General features: G+C 42.3%; 1 protein-coding gene across 2 annotated transcripts in view; it reads right to left on the bottom strand.

The window, feature by feature from the left end:
• Positions 1–17,249, bottom strand: part of LGR4 (leucine rich repeat containing G protein-coupled receptor 4) — a 112,892-nt gene that overhangs the window by 54,283 nt on the left and 41,360 nt on the right. For both annotated transcript variants that reach the window (XM_019551334.1, XM_019551335.1), the window contains exon 2: positions 11,071–11,142. In XM_019551334.1, coding sequence (XP_019406879.1) covers positions 11,071–11,142 — 72 coding nt within the window. The remainder of the gene's footprint in view (positions 1–11,070; positions 11,143–17,249) is intronic.

The raw sequence follows: 17,249 nt of genomic DNA, 5'->3' as shown, positions 1-17,249 counted from the left end.
TACCCTACACAAGCATAACTAGGGCAGGGCAAGCAAGACAACAACCTTGAGTGCCAATTTAGAGGAGGCACCAATAGCAGCCCAAAGTACTTCTCACCCCCACTTTCCCTTCAATCTTTGCCCAGGTTTCTAACATTGCTAGTTACGCCTCTGACATGCTACAGCTTTCTGTATGTAAATATGGATTTCAAAAATGCAAAAATTACAAGTGGTGGTGGTGTTGGAGGGGGTTAGGGAGAACCTAGCCCCTTAACTCAGGATCTCAACTGCAGAGAAAGGAATTAAGAGATACTGACCCCATTACAAAGCCTAAAGTAGTTTCTCATTTGGTATATGCTTCAGTCCAGTCTTATTGTGATGGCTCAGGACACAAATTTTAAGAGGAACCAGGATTTTAAGAACATCACATTGTGCTACCTCTGGGCCTGAGCTGAGATGGGGCTTTCTTTTTTTTAACAATGCCAAGCATGCTTCCATATGCTGAAGACTAAGCTAGTCCTAAAAAACGTAACAGTATAAGATAGGAGCTTGAAAGAGGAAATTCAAAGGTCTAGCAGCAGAATCACCAATTTAATACTTGGGGACCCGATATACAGAAGTTGAAATTAAAATGTCAAAACAATAAATAAAGGAGTTTTAAACAAACATTCTCCACTGTCTTACAATAATACAACGTTCCGAACCCACTAACCTTTTAGCCCTGACAGAGGGGGAACACACTACTTAAAGCATGATTAGCTTGTTTAGACCACATAAATAGCATTCATATGCCAACTGCACTAGAATTCAGCTGGAAGCCTATAAATGTAGAATTTATGTTAAAAATGTCTCATCTGGACAAGCTAGCCAATGTGATTTTAAACCTCCCCTTTTGATAAAGTCAGCAATATTTAAAAATATCTCCGTGCATCGATTCTAGTACCGAATCCTTGCCTAAAACCTTGCCTTGGCTACAATTTAGATGTATGTGGTACAACATATTAACATGCACATTCTAAAACTCTAGCGTAGATGTGGCAGTATATACATGCCTTTAATGTATGCTAGGGTTGATCACTCTTGTGCATGTGGCTAATGCACACAAGTTAAGAATACACCTTTATTAACATGCAAAAAGTAGACCTTGTTTCCCAGTCCAGATAAGCTCTTTGTCTATGGCTTCCCATTGTGAAGAGTCCTAAAATTCCTTATTTTTAAAACAGTGCAGGAGGAACTACTTAATTTATTAACACCCACTAAACGAAACAGACCACAAAACTATGTTAAAAAACCACTACAATTTAAGGCCCATATCACTTAAGCGTAGTACTTGTTTATCCCATTTCTACCCAGGGCTGAGAAGGATGCTTCTAAAGTCCAGATGCAGAGGGAGACTGTGCTTCAAAACATGAACAGCGCTTAGTCCTAGTGGCCATGGCATGCCTCCAAATAAGGTATTATCTGTGAAACAAAATTAATGAGCAAAACAGATGGGGAGGGGGAAGAGTATGTATGGTGCAATGCTAATGCAAAAATTCAAATAAAAGGGACAGCTAAATCACATGATGAAACAGATACTACCAAAGGCAAGCAGCTGTGACACTTCAGCCAGGTGGTCATCTTCAGCTAGTCAAGAGGAAAAATAACTCTAGCCATTTCCTTTGCAGATTTAAAAAAACACCATTACACACCTCATTTTCTAGTGTCAGCCTCTATTTTAATTAATTCTTTTGTTCCCTAATACACAGTCAATTAAAAGTAATGCTCAGAAAATTCTGAAGGAGAAACAAGATCAAGAGCTTTTTAGTATGTTAAAATAGAAAAAGCTCAATTAAACATGCAAGCAGTTCTTCATTCCTATTTCATTATTTCCAAGTAAATTATTGTTATTTTTATCTCTCTAAATTCATTTGTCCATATCTCCGAACTAGAGGTTGGCTTTTCCTGTGCTCTTAATAAAAGTAAAAACAAAAAATAAAAATAAAACCAAAAACAAAATGTCCTCATTTGTCTTATTCATCAACACCCCCCTCCCCTCTCCCCCCATGTAGTCCAACCCATATCCTTAACTACTTTCCATCTGGTAACGTATTTATTACCTGTTCTTGATTAATAAAAATATGAAGTTAGCACTACAAGAGAAAAACCTGCATTTCCAAGCAAAAGTTCACTTTGCACAGACACTGGATGGCACTCAAGCCAGTAAGGCTCTGAATATGAAACTGATGCCTGCTATTTGTTGGGGAGCATCTGGGCAAGTAAAGTTTCTTTGTGAGTTATTTTCCATTGATCATGTTATGCTTCTCTATACCTCCTGATTCACAGGGTGAACATCACCCCCACCCACTTTAGAAGCTTGATCCCAAGCTACATTCAAGCTGGTTTAGACAATCACTTCACACACATTATGAAATGCTCCTTTTATGCAGGAAAATAAGTTACCTTGGCAAATCTGAATCTGAGCTACAGACAAACTCCCCCTCAAAAAAAGTAGTGGAACAATTTGCTAAACTGAACTCTCACCTCTCAACTATCCTACTGACAAGGAACAGTATGTTGGACCTTGTCATTTAATCATTACCCACCAGTGCAGGGCAAGTAAGGAACCAGGAGTTTAAAAGGTTGAGAGTAGAAACCAAAACAAACTAAAAGGTCATAAAGTCAAGGAGACATTCGGTTTTGTTTGAGTAAGTTAAGCCTATGCAGTCACACTGGAAAACTGCTGCAGTTATACATCCTGAAAATGAAAAGCCTTTTCAAGAACTGATGGGTTTGGGTATTTTGGTTAATTTGGTAAGCTATACAACAAACACCAAAGGCAGTGGAAGTCACACAGCTAAGACTGCATGCTGCTTTAAAGTGCAGTATACTAATTCAGAAATGCATCAGGACCCTATGGAACCCAATTTTCCAGTTAAAAATTCATATTAGGAAGTGGTTCATTGTCTTCCAAAAATGATCCAGTGTCTAGCTATATTTCTCTTGAAAACTTCTATAAATACTTTATAGGTGTGGTTAGAAAACTGTGGCCAAATTTTTCCAGGATTTTTAGTTTCCATATCAAGTTCAGGTCTGTAGCATGTTCATATTAACATTTTGTAGAGAATATACTTCATTAACTGCTGTGGCAAAACCCTTGGTGGTCTGCTCCTTGCCGACTTTGACCATTGCAATTTCAGTCATTTGAAAATTACTTCCAGATGAGTATCAGTTACAGAGAGATGGAGAATTTTTATAACATGTATAAATATTGCAAGAATCCTGGAGGCATATGATAAGTACACAGTGAGCTTCTATGCAGTACATGTGTAAGCACATGAATAACAGCATGCAGAACACACATGCCAAAGACTTGATTTTTAGTCATGAATAAACTGATTTGTACTCACAGTTATTTGCAGGTATAGCATGTAAACATCTAAAAAGACCCAACACTGTTTGTGATAAGTGGAATCTCTAATTAAGAGAAAACCTTTACAAATCTAAGGGCCCTGGCACATATTACATCTGAGATATTATTAACACGTTAATTGCATCATAAATGGTAACCTGACCACACATTAAAGCCAATTTATGGAGTGATAATATAGCAACAAGCCACAAAGACATTCCACATATAATGTGTAACATCTTTGTGGCTTACTTGTATCACATCTTAAACTGAACATGTGGCACGTTGGGGCGGAGATATGACAAACCCTGATGCTCAAATGAGCATAGCAATCTGGCATGGAGCAACCCTAGGGTCCAGGATACAGCCCCTCTATCCACTACTGGGATCAGGCTGGGGGCAGTATCAGGGCCTTGACCCAGAACCTCTTTCCAATTGGGGGGGGGGGGGGGCCGAAGGGAAGGGACATCATAAGCCCAATATCAGGGAACATCTCCCCAGTTTCAGGCTCACTGTGCCCCTGGACCTTTACAAAGCAGGCATGCAGTTTGAAGCCTCAGCTGCATGCCCACTTTTTTCTGTTCCTGGGATGCCTGTGGAAGTGGCAGCTAAGGAGCTGTGCTCTATATCTGCAGGAACTACTCACTTCACAGTGTGGAAAACAGGCAGCAAAGGAGCCAAGAGATCCCAGCTCCCCAACTACCCATGTCCTGCACTGGGGGACCTGGTGCAATGGGGAGCTTTAAAGAGCATGACTGAGGCTGCTTCCCCAACTTTCCCTGTTGGAGATTTCAAATCCTGTGCCCAACTGGAACTTGGGGTTTTGACAACCAGCTGTTTGTCAGCCCAGCCAGGAAAACTCTGGTCTTTAGCAGGACCCAGGGCTGTCCCAGACAGGGCGAGCAATTGGCTGACTATTAGCCCAGTTCTAGACCACACAGGAGACAGTTAGTCCCTGGTAACGGGCCAGCTGACAATCAACAGATTGTTGGCCAGGCTGGACCTGCAGAATCTCCTCTTTCAACATGTTGGTGCAGAGAGAGTTCAGGATGATGATCCCAGGCTCCCCTTCCACTGGCAAGTGGTAATGGCAGGATTCAGATCTGATCCCCAATTCCACAATTATGCCTCCTGCCTTGCACAAGCAGCCTGGCAGGAGGTGCATTTTTTGGCGTTGTGGATCAATCCATCATGCTATTAAATGAACATATGCCAGGGGCCCAGCAAGAGCATTTCATTTCCATTTCATTTTAAATTCTAAGATCAATATTAGTACTTGAAAAGGGATCCCTTTTAAAATCTGAAACGTAGCCATGGTATTCATTGTGGTGGTGGTGGGGGGGGGCGGGGAGTATGGAAACACTTGCCCTAAAACTAGTCCTAACTATTTTTTAATCCAACCTCCAAATTCAGTGTCCTACATTATGCACGCACCCTCCCCCATTTATAATATATTAAATTCTGTAACATTGTTTTACCATGTGAATCAATTATGAACTTGCATGAAAAGGAAAAGGTGGCATGCAGAGATGCAGCAAACTCACTAGGCACCTGGGGTGGAGAGAATGCTCATGGAAGTACAGGTCTCCCATGCTCCATGTGGGTTCTGTATGTGCAAATTCGCTCTTATGTGATGACCCTTTTTATATTAAAAAATTGTTATATACGAGGTAAATTCACTCCTATGAGATAAGTGTGGTGAAAGCCCAAGGTCAGTTGCTTTGTGCAGTGCATTGTGGGAGCAAGGCACCCCAAAAATATAGCCTCCCATGTGGATCTGTGCTCCTCACTTGTTTGTGACAAGTTGCCATTCCCATTATGGCTTCTCTGCATCCCACAAGCTCATCTCCTACCCCTCTCTGCTATTGGCGAGTAACAAAATTGTCTTGTAAAAATGATAGAAATGGGTCTGGGGGTCAGTACAGTCGAGGTCCTGGAACGCATCCCTATTTGTTACATTATAAAGTGGGTTCTCTTTAGGCAAATTTGAGTTGTGCCATTTTCCAGGAATGCATGTACAGCATAAAGCGAGGGAAACCTGTACACCAACCACTGCAGACAGCAGTGGGGAAGGAGTGGCGGAGGGGGGTTGGAGGGAACTGGACAAGGGGAAGGTGTTTATTCAGGGGCTACTGCTGCCACTGCTGTAGCAGCGTCAGATTTGCTCACATGGCAGCACTGCTGTGGTCCCCCCTTCCCCCTGATACATACATATTCGGCACAAGGTAGTGCCTGCTCTGGCAAAGGCTCCCTGGGAGTAGGGTGGTGGTGTGTGGAGCACCACTCCACTAACTCCTCCTACTCCCACTAGCCAGTTATACTGCTTCCTTTGGGGCTGCCACGCCCAGGTCCCATGTCCTGGACAAAGACTCCCAAAGGCCATTCTGGTACCCTATCCTAGTTGGGGCCTGGGGTTGGTGCCCCATTCACCCCACCTTAGTTGTGGTACTGGTGGCAGGCAACAGCAGGTGAAGCTAAAGTACCTAATAAGGGGGAAAGCACGAAAATACTTCCTAGGGATGTCTCTTGGACAAAGAACTATTAAATCCTGTAATAGTGAGGCTCATTCTATACAAGAAGTTGCACAGCAAGATAGTTAGGTGATCCAGAGCTTCTGAACCCCATGACAATACAGCTCAATTCCTGAGTGGCTTAAAAGCTTCACAGATGGGGCAATACCTGCCCTCTGGGGAGCAGAGAGGGTACACTCCACAGGTGTGTCAGTTGTTGGCTACTACAAGCTTCATTCTACTTCTTCCATGACAACATTGGCGATCCTTTGCTGTTTCTAATATCCTTCAGTGACTCTCCCCTAGCTGGCCACACAGTCAGCGACTGGAGACCCATCCCACTGACCAGAAGAAAGGAGGGAGGGTCCCCCGGCAGTCGATCCTGCTGGCTGGGGGGGGCCATAGCTGATCCCACTCACCGTAACAGCGGCTTCTGGAACCCCCACAGGCACTTCAGCTGAGGTACTAAAAAGTACTTATTTATGCAATTTTATAAGGCAAAATAAAAGACATTGCTCACTGGTTAACAATACTACATCCCTAGGGGGGCCATCATAGAGGACATTCTGGTTTTCTACTACTCTGCCCTTTATTGATATAGAAACCCAACACCTATTTTTCAAGAGAAAAATAAAGCACATATAGGCATCCAGTTTCACATCAAGAGGACAGGACAGAGAACAACCAGGCTGTCCTGTATGATGGCCACCCAATACATCACCCTACCTTCTGCCCAATTTGAGCCTAACCATGAGTAACTACCTGCTTTCTGGATCAGCTAAGATATTTTCAGATGAGTGCATGAATGTACAAAAGTGGTTCCTCTCCACTCTTCTCAAGATTCATTTGTTTTTAACAGTATTATTCCTGGAACAAGCCGTATCAAAAAGACGAGCTTTGTACCTAGTTTCAACACCATCTGGCATTGACTCCATCTATTCTCTTTGGCTTTGCAATCCCAGCCAGGATCTCACTGCTGAGAATGTGTTGCTGCCAACACCCGATAAACACGTGAATCTAGCCAGCTGCATAAACTCACTGGGAGAAACAGTCTTTGGGTGGGGAGGGAAAGTTCTGGAGAAAGGAGGTGTCTTCAAAACAGTCTGGTTCTAGTCCAGTGGTTTTTAGCCTTTCTTCATTTGTGGACCTCCATTTTGAATGGAGGTGAGGACCCCTTTGAATTGTAAGTGTGGGTATTCAGATACTTTTGATTGATCACAATCATCTTTCATGAACCCCTTAGACACAGTCTGCAGGCCCCCAGGGGTCTGCAGACCACAGGTTGAAAACCACTGTTCAAGTTTATTAAGGGACAGGAAATCTCTGAACTCTCTTCTAGAAGAAATAAGGAGTCTGAAGTACAGGTGTACTATATTTATAATTGGTCTTAGAAAACAAGCTGCGGCATTGTGAGCCAACATTAAATCAGTTGCATTCAATCCTACAAAGAACAAGAGTTGAAGCACTATAATCTGGAGGCAACTGTGGTGTAACTCATCGTAGCTAGGTTCTCATTCAAGAAGTCCAGCTCATCTCAGTGTCAAACCTGTATGTCCAGGAGCAATAATGCCACAGCTACAGGGTAAAGGTGCTATTCTCAGCAACAATGCTCTCAAGTACTCTCAGCTCCTGGCAGACTGCCTCCTACACCAAAAGCATAGATGCTGCATCTGTTTAGTACTTTGGGTGGGCTGTAGTACTGCTGAGCAGCAACAAGTGCTCAATCCCCTCCCCATAACCCAGGAAATTACTTTGTCTCTGATGCCATGTAGACCTGTCTACACTGCTTGTGGTCCTGGAGGCAGCCCATCTAGAAAAGCTTGGCATGCTTAATGGTACAAATCCCAACGATATTAAGTTTACTCTTGAGATCTCTAGCGTTATCCTGAGGCTCTGCATCAAAATAACAATCACTGTCCAACGCCCTCTCTCTGGTCAGTACAGTATTTTCCATTTCTTCAAGGTATTTTCAACTCAATAGAGCTTAAATGTCCTGGGCTGCAGTTCAGCTATCAGGGTAACTGCTCATTCTTCCCTTCTGGCTGTATCTGGGAAGCTGTGCTCATCTTTCACAACAAGCTTCATCTGAGCTTGGAAACCCACATAAACTAGCTTCCGTACAGAACAGTTTAGCTGGCTAACAAAATTGTGCCTGAAAGAATATAGTCAGGTTTATGCACCATTTGCTTCCAAATGGGCCTGGAGACAGTGGACTGATGCTATGCATATTTGGTTAAAATTGTCATCTCAAGAGACAATGAATCGCTGGACTGTGTGCTACCAAGTCCTGTAGAGGCTCTGTTTGTTAACAAGAATTGATCCAAATTCTTCTAAGTGATAGAAGAATATTCATGATTGTATTGTCATGGCATTCACAAGCCAGCTGGACTGACTAAAGGAAGGAGAGGAATGGGGTCTTCTTTACCTTATGTTTAAGAGAATATCCTCCATTCCCCCATGCTTTATTAACAGGACCTAGCTGGGCTTGTACTGGTTTGTCAGCACCACCAAACTCCCATGCCAGGTCATGAGCCTCATCTGTGGTCAGCTAACAGAGGATTCTCACATTACAGCGACCTAAGATGCTGACTGGGTCCTAGTTTACCAGTTAGCGGCATCCGAGAAAAGCAGAATACACAGCATTCCTGTTTGGTGTTGATCTCCTCAGGGCTCTTTTCCTTGGGTGGAGTCTTCTTATATCAGTGATAGCTTGGACTGAGTAGGTTGGGTAGGTTTTAGTTTCTGTGCTCCTGGGGATTTCAGAAGCTGCCCTCCCAATTCCCACGGTGCAGCAATGGAGCTTGGTGCAATTTTTTTGGGATAGCGACAGAATGGTGGCATAGCTGAAACAGTTTGATTGCTTACCTAACAGGGTGTCTCATCCACTCCACACCCCTGCCTTCCAAAACAAGAAACAGAGTAGCTATTTTAAGGCTTTTGTTAGGCGAGTACCCTGCATATTAAAAAGGACTTGGAGAGTCTTGCATTTGCCCTGTAAGGGTATGCATGACTAGATTATTCCAGAACATTTTGCAAATACCAACTCCATCTAATTTTCAAATTACTGCACTTGGATCTCTCAAATAAGCCTTGAAGCAGTGAATTAAACCTTCAGGGTGTTCACACCTACAATATAGCTTGCAGCCAGGTTCAGTTCTTGCCCCCCACCCCTTTTAAAACTCAACATTTTAGTTTGCAGTGAAATACAAATGCTTTATTGTGCTACAATGTATATTATGGTGGCTGAAGGCTCTGCCTTTCCTCTCTACCTCATGACACACCCCAGGTTTATGAAGGTTACACAACAAAGTGCACACCCACCCAACTAGATTTTATGGTTTCATTACTTACAAGGAAAAAAATGAAGGCTCTCATTGTGTGGGTTGGGGGTTTTTTTGTTGTTTTTGTTTTTTTGTTTTTCGAGTGAAATGTGAATAGGCAAGGATTTGAAGGAGAACCCTGGACAAAAACCACAAAAGCAAACAAATATACAGGGGAACCTTAACATGCAAAAACCCAGAAACACATTTGCATCCACTATTAAAACCAGTTAGGAGGATCAAGCAATCCAAACCCTGGACCTTCCAAATGCAGTCAAGCCTTCCAAATGCTTTAATTTCGCATGTATTGGGCATGTCATGCTGCCATACAAACTTTGCTTAAAAATTCTTCCATATTAAAAAAGTAGCGATATAATACTTAAAGCAGACTGAGGCAGGAAGCTCAGGCTGGAATCTTAAGAGTAACTATATTACTTAACCAAATGGTTCAATAACAACAATATTATTATTATTTATTAATTAAAAAAAGGGATGTCAAGAGCCTGGTGGAAAAGAAATCTTTTGAGCCTGTTATAATGAACCTCATTTAAAAATTCACCTAGGATGAATGTATTGTTACACTGTTACTGACCTGCAGCAGAAATTACTACAAGTGTGAAACAACACTGGCAGAGCTGTCCCTAGGGTACAACAAATCCAGGTGTCTGCCCTGGCCCTGCACTTTAGGGGGTGGAGGGGGGCCCACAGAGCCAGGTGGAGTGGCTGCAGCCTCTTCTGTGGGGCCTGCCTGGAGCTGGCAGCTCAGCCCCGCACCACAGAAGCAGCATAGAGACCCCCCACCCCCCCCACACACACACTCTGCACCCACACAGTATTAAGGGGACCCTGCATAGGCCAATTTGCTCAGGGCTCTGCACCCCTCTAGGGTCAGCTCTGAATACAGGTACACTCTAGAGCCACTTGCACGTTTATATTAATAAAAAATACCCTGGTTGGTTTTTTTTTCAAAGTACTTCAGTCTAATAAATGCTAGTAAGAAACTGTCACAATGCAAGGTGCAAAAGAAACTTTTTTCTAACAAAGCAACAGAAATATGAAAAGCAACTCTCAAAGATCTTAAATAGGTGAGAGTGCTTGCTATTTATTCCCCTTTTACAGATGGAAAAACTGACTTAAAATTAATAAAACTATGTTCAATAAAGTGGTAATCCTGACCAAGAGACTTCCTGTTAGACAAGAAAAAAAATAGAAATATTAAAGAATTCCTGAACAGTGTGTGCTTTTTTTTTTTTTTTTTTTGCTATTTTACGGCAACTTCTTAAGAAAAACCCTAAATTCAGCAAAATATTTTATGAGTCCTACTCTAGTTTTGGCAAACCTGATTATATCTGGGAACACACTTAAGTGCTTTGCAAAGTGGAGTCCAAAGACAAAGCTGTAAAAACAGCTGGATATCAAACAGATGAAAAGGACAGAGACATATGGCTACTAAGAAGGAAGGGAAAAATAAGTTTTACCACAGGCCTCAGTTTCTCTCTAAATACATTCTGACCTGTATCACATAGTACCAGCCACCTACAAGGGTGATGACAGTAACTGAAACATATACTTTATGGAAACACTATACTATAACCTGGTTGGAAACAATGGTAATTACACTACTCCTATGTTATCTTTGGATAACACTGTAATTAGCATGTGTCATCACTGTAATCATGATTAAAATAATTATGGTAAAAAATCCCTTGTAAGTAGTACTCACCATTTCAGCTTCCAAACTTATATAGACTTTTTAAAGGTATAATTGTTCTCTCTGTTCACAGCTCAGTTTTAGTTCCCCACCCACTTTCAGTGCAAAAACGTAGTGGTAGAGCAACAACAGCCCCTACTTAACTTGCAGATTACTTACAGCTCTTCGAGATATGGAAAATTCTTAAATGCATCCTCTGGCAGCTTTGTGATATTATTCATACTGATATCCCTGTCAAAGAAAAAATATACGCATCAATAAACAGGCACTTCACAGCTCAGAACAAGAAAATTTAACAGATCAGCTCTTGACATAATAGGAAAACATAAGCACATTACAGGGGGGGAAAAAACTACTTCTATAAGTTTATATGCTCAACTTTCACAGTATGATAACCTGAACAGTTACAGAATAAAAATAACAACGAAAAAAAATTATTAAATGTTTCTGTTGGACAACTAAAAGAAAACAGTCATATTGAAATTACTGGTGGGTGGGTGTGAGGTAGGGAAGAGGTTTTAGAAGCCCATCTAAGCTGTTTCCTTTGGTCCTAATTTTTATTGACGGTTTACAGACACTTGCCCACATGTTTGATGTATAAAATTTAAACTCCTGTGAAAATGGGTCATGTAAAAAGATGTGACCACCCAGTGTTCAAATTTTCATACCATAATGTATTTTAAGAAAGAAGGAAAGGCAGGCATCCATTGGAAGCTGAGAGCGCCAGAGAGCGCTTCAGGCAAGCATGGCTTTGGAGCAACTGACAAGAATAGTAGAAACATGCCCTAGCTCTACCGCAGTCATATTTTCTGCAAAAGCCATAAAAGTCCTGGAGGTAATAGTTTTAAGCAGATTTCATTTTTAGCCCATAAGCAGAGGCAGGCAAGCAGCAAGTACTTACATGATAGGTATGTAGACCAATTCATTTCTTTTCTTTTAGAATCAGCAGTAAATGGCAAACTAAACTCCAACCCCTTTGACTTGCATCGAGTATTTTTGCTTTTTGCTCCACCAATAAACAGTTCCAGTGGAGAGAGATTTTTTTAAAGTCCAAATTAGCATGGATATTCATCACAAAATCTAGGAGACCCTGCTCCTGAAGTAAGCTATTACTCAGCACGAGTGAAAGGGGCAGAAAAAGATCCAGAATCCAGAATCTGATTTTTCTAGTATTGCTTTAAACCAGGGCTGTCAGATTTCTGACTGGCTGGAAGCCCCAGGGGCCACTATCATGCACCTTCTGGACCACAGGCCACTCTGCTCTGGGAAAAGCAATACCCTGTGCACTTTGACAGCTGCTGCAGAATGGGGATCCCGGGATTCCCCAAGCTACCCAGCAGGAGCAAGGAGAAGAAACCAGAGGCCGATCAAGCCTGGAGTCTCCCGCAGCTGCATCAATAGCAGCAGTGGCAGCAGCAGAAGCAGCTGGAGTGGTGTAGGGGAAGGGACACAGTACCCACACTGGAGCCCAGGGACTGCAGGTTAACCCCTTGGGGGCTATGGGTGGCCTGTAAGCTACCAGTTGGACAGCTGCATACCACCTTTTACTACTTAATCCTGCTTTTCTCCGTCTACTTTTCCTGCCTTTATTTATTGAAATCGCTTAAGAAAAGGCTTGACGATCCTAAAGCCACCATGCCTGTCCAACTTCCCTTGCATCTGTAGTCTTCTAAAACTTTGATCCAGCATCAAGTGCCAGCTCCCGACATTTTAGGAAAATATGTATCTGTAGTGCCAATTGTGGACAGAGACCATGCTGCTCTTGTTTAAAGGGATTTGAGAGATTTACACTCCACGGACTAGATTTGGTTTTCATTTATGCCTGTGCAACAAAAGCTTAGCTGTTTTCATCTAGGGTCTTGCAAGATGTTCCACTTTACAACTACATGTTTTGGATTACTTGCTTTGTAACTGTTTTCTTGCAATTTACCCAATGCCTGACTTAGCTGAGGTTGCATAGCTTTAACCAAGGAGAGAATTTGACCCAATTTGTTTTCTGTTTTTTCCATGATTCTTGCTGTTCTGTTTTGCTCTGCTCTAGAGTAGGCAGCCAGCTGTGACCATTTGTTTATTTTGGCTTCTATAAATGCCTAGCATAGCATCTATGTAATTTTTACAAAAAAAATCAACTCCTCCCTGCCTCCCCTTCTACACATGTCAATTACTATATCAAAAAGGGTACCAACCTTCCCCCTACAATACAACACTGCCAAAAAAGATCAGCTAAATTATGAGCTTCATCACAAACTCAGGCTCCCCTGCATCAGTGCTAAAGACTGACTTCCACTTAAGTGGAAAACTCCTTGACAGTCTCCTCTCAAATAGGAGTGGGTGAAAGGAGAACCCCCAGAAGCTTGAGACAAGAATCTATCTCCAGAAAATTTATTACAGCACCACTGACCTAAACAACTGCCCTCGTTTCTAGATTACGTGTCCTCTTATTTCTAGAAACTGACCAAAGCTAGAAAAATCCTATCACTCTACAATGGACATGCGAGGCAAGTCTGTCTTGCACTGTCACATGTGTTCATGCAACACCTGTCCTTTAGTCAAAGCAGTTTCCCTTTCTTCCTCTCCATTCTACCAACTTGTTTTCCATTAGAAGTTCTGTGGTCTGAGACGGGTACAAACCAAAATTTCTGCTGCTAGGAAAGATATTTTTTTTAATTGATCCCAAAAAGGAAAGGTAAAAAAAGGGGGGAGGGAGGGGACAGGTCAGGAAGGAAACAACAACAAATCAAATTTCTACTCCCATGAACATCTGAGGCATTTTGGAATCATGGCTCTGTGAAAGTCCAGCCTTTGCAGATGAGAATTTGCTTTGCCGCAGAATCTTGTAATCGGCATAAAACCAGAAGCTAAAAGGTTCATCATCCAGGGGTTCAAAAACTACAGGCCCTGGCCCGTTGTAGAAGTCTGCAGGAACATGTCCATAGCCACCTGTAAACAGGAATGATAATATACCTAAGCTAGGTCAACTCAGATTCCATGCTACAGCAGAGTAGCAGAAATCCATTCTCAGACATTTTGTGAAAGCAAAAGAAAGACTAGTCCCTTGAAGAAATTAAAGGAAGTCTTTATAGCTAGGACTGAATCACACACACCTTTCCTGTCAACATGATCCTGGACACTGCCTTTCACTGGTTCAGAATCAGGCCCCTAAGAACAGCAAACAACTTGGAGAACTTGAGGCCTAGCAGCAAAAAAAGCCATTTACTGAATGGGTAAACTTCCAGATGTTTGTCCCTTGGTTATGCAAGGAAATAAAATGAAAGACGTACCAGTGCACACATAACATACTTTAAAATATACCTTCAACATACTAAGAAGCTTATGCTTAAGAGTACTTTCTAAAAAGAATGCCCACAATACTCCTGCAATTGTCAGATCATAAAACCTAGCCTTAGTTCACCAAGAAAGTTTTCCCATGTATGGAGTACATTGCACAGGCAATATACTTGCCGGAAAAAGAAACTGACACAGTCACTGAAAAAAAATTTGCACGGCAAAAGAGAACAAGTTGGTACCAGACAAAATTTATATCAACCCTTTTTCTTCTCCAAATGAATAAATTGCCAGATGCCGACAGCTCTTTAAAAATCATCTCAACTTTACCCCATGCAAAATCATAGGCAAACTGGTAGCACAGAAATCTAATGTGCATTGGAAGAGTCTCTTCAAACTGGCAACTGCCTTTTCTACCAAAATGGTTGTTCAATAGTTGGACCAGTTCTGATTCCACCTCCACTAATAAAAACCAAACAGTACCTGTGCTGCAGCTGATTTCACTAGCACATAATGAACGCAAAGGAGATCAGGATCAGGCCCAGGCTACATAAAGCAAACCCTACTGTGAGAGAGCGATTAAGAACAAAAATATGCATGTGTGGCACAGTACAAGCTCCCTCATTAAATTCCAGGAGTCAAATGAAAGGTGATTTATTTGCAAGTTGAACAGTGTGCCTACTTTGAAGGGTGCTTTGTATCTCAGCAGCAGCTTGGGTACCATGGGATGTTGCAGTTGCTGTGGGAAGACATTTTTCTTCTTGTGTAGAAAAGTAAATAAAAGTATCAGATACATGAATTGTCAGCTGTCTGCTCTGCAGGAGGCTGCAACTCTTACTTCCCCCATTCACATTTTTCAAATTGTCATGAATGCATGCATTTCACACATCTAGGCTACTTCATTCCTTTTCCAGATGACTCCAGACACCCTTTCAGTTCTTAAATAAATAAGCATTTATGAATGAGGCAAAAGAAAGGGAAAGGAGGAATGGAAGGAGGGGAGACTCGGGATGAATCATGAGGTTCTAGTAAGTTATCCAAGAAAACCACAGTTCATGTTATTTCTCTAGCCTCCCTCAAAAGAATATCTAAACACCAGTTTTATGATTATTACTTACCGTACCATAACATGAAGTATCAGCATATTATCCCAAGTTTCTCCCACTCTTGCACCTCCTTCTCTCTCACACACATGCTTACCCCACTCGTCTTTGTTCCATTTTTGACCTGAATACAGCCAACTCTGGGATGGAACTTGACAGCTCTTGAACACCAGGCAGCAGTTTATCTCAAAAAATGAAGGTATGAACTGGATAGGTTTGTCATGTCAAGTCAAGTCAAATCAGTCCTGAGGCCGCTGCAACTACTGGGGCACCTTAGATGCTGTTACAATCCTACTCCACTCTGATGAGGTTAAATGAGTTGCTTTGCATCACTGGCAATTCTTCAGTCAGAGTGACCTAGCAGTGCCCATCTCCTCTCCAGGTATGGATGGACATTCGCTCGCAGGGAGCTCATCTGCCCTACAGACACCCACTAGTACTAACAGGTCTTGGTTTTTAGTCCTGCTTGGTGTTTCTCACCCAGGCTCAGTGCAGGTGGGGGCACTGGGTTAGGCACCGACAATCTGACCATGGAACAGGCTATGCTAGTTTACACAGTACCAAACAGCAGACCGAGATGCCTGGCCTGACAAGAATTCAAACTATGAGTTTCAACAAAATGGAAGAAAATAAAAATTAAAACCAAGCACTCAACTAACTAAATTAAATGCAAGTTGTGGGTGACACCTTTGGAAAAAAAAATACCTGAACTACCAAAGGAAATGGGAATGGGGAAACGAAACAAAAAAACAAAACCCAGCGTGGTCCTACAATTCATTATTTATGATTATAGTACTGAGAAATGCCTATTTGAATTTAAACTAGTGAGTTTTCCCCACTGTGAAGAATCAAAATCCAAACGTAGCTTAAATATTGAGATCAACTTAAGGAAATTCCATTTATAACAAAGGAAAAAGTCTCCAATTATTTTGATACCTTTCATGAACACACTAACTCCAGTATTATGGAGTGACTCTCAGGTCAGAGTAGTCAGTGTAGTAGAGGTGATATCTTTTATTAGACCAACTAGAATTTTTTTTAATTATTATTATTATTTTGCAAGCTTTTGGGCACATGCGCCCTTCCTCAGGCATAGAAGAATGCAAAGATTGTAAAGTCTCTCCCAAGCAGAACTGAAAATTCATATTGTGCAGGAGAGCTGGAGCGTGATGCAAGTTCTCCTTGCTGGAAAAGTACATTTTATGCAAATTAGGCTTGGATAAAAAGTTGGAGCAGTTCTGAGGAAGGGCACATGTGCCCAAAAGCTTACAAAAAAACCCCTGCAACTGTCTAGTTGGTTTAATTAAAGGCATCACCTCTACCACACTAACTGCTTGTACTTTTAGACCAACCCAGCTATAACCTGCATCTCAAGTCAGAATGAAGTTATTCCAAGAAGAAAACTAAGCTAATCATAAAGGGTTTGGCTGCATTTTTAAATTGCTGCTATGATAAGAAGCAACTCCAGTAAGGAACACTATCTCTTATTTGATTATCATCACAGTTCAACTACTTCTTTCAAGGACTGGATTCCTTACCCAGCAGGACTGGCTGCAGGGCCCTCCCCCATCCTGGTCACTGACTGCCCACTGGGGGAGCAAGCCCCACCCCCCCAACTCAGGAGGCACCAGTCACCCATGCACAGAAGGACATGCTCGACACCCCCTCCCAAGTACTCCAAGCCATCTGTTAGACAAAGACTAGGTCTTCCAGCATAGTTCCTGGAAAACAAATCCCACAGAAGCAGTGGTGATGCATAGGAGGTGCATGGGGGTGCATATGCACCCCCTGAGAGGGCTAGTGCACCTCCTGACAACAGCGTTCTCGGGCAGGGGGGCAGACAAGAGCACTGGTGGCCCCCAGAGAGTGCTGGCTGGGGAGTGAACCAGAAGAAGCAGTTCCCCCTGTGGCCAATCCCTCTGCCAGTTGCGGGTCAGCAGGACCGACCCC

This window comes from Crocodylus porosus, unplaced genomic scaffold (genome assembly GCF_001723895.1).
Source record: "Crocodylus porosus isolate Cpor-Errol unplaced genomic scaffold, CroPor_comp1, whole genome shotgun sequence".
NCBI classification, from domain to species: Eukaryota; Metazoa; Chordata; order Crocodylia; family Crocodylidae; genus Crocodylus; species Crocodylus porosus.
The sequence above is the reverse complement of the archived record's forward strand: the minus strand, read 5'-3'. Positions and strand labels throughout refer to the sequence as shown.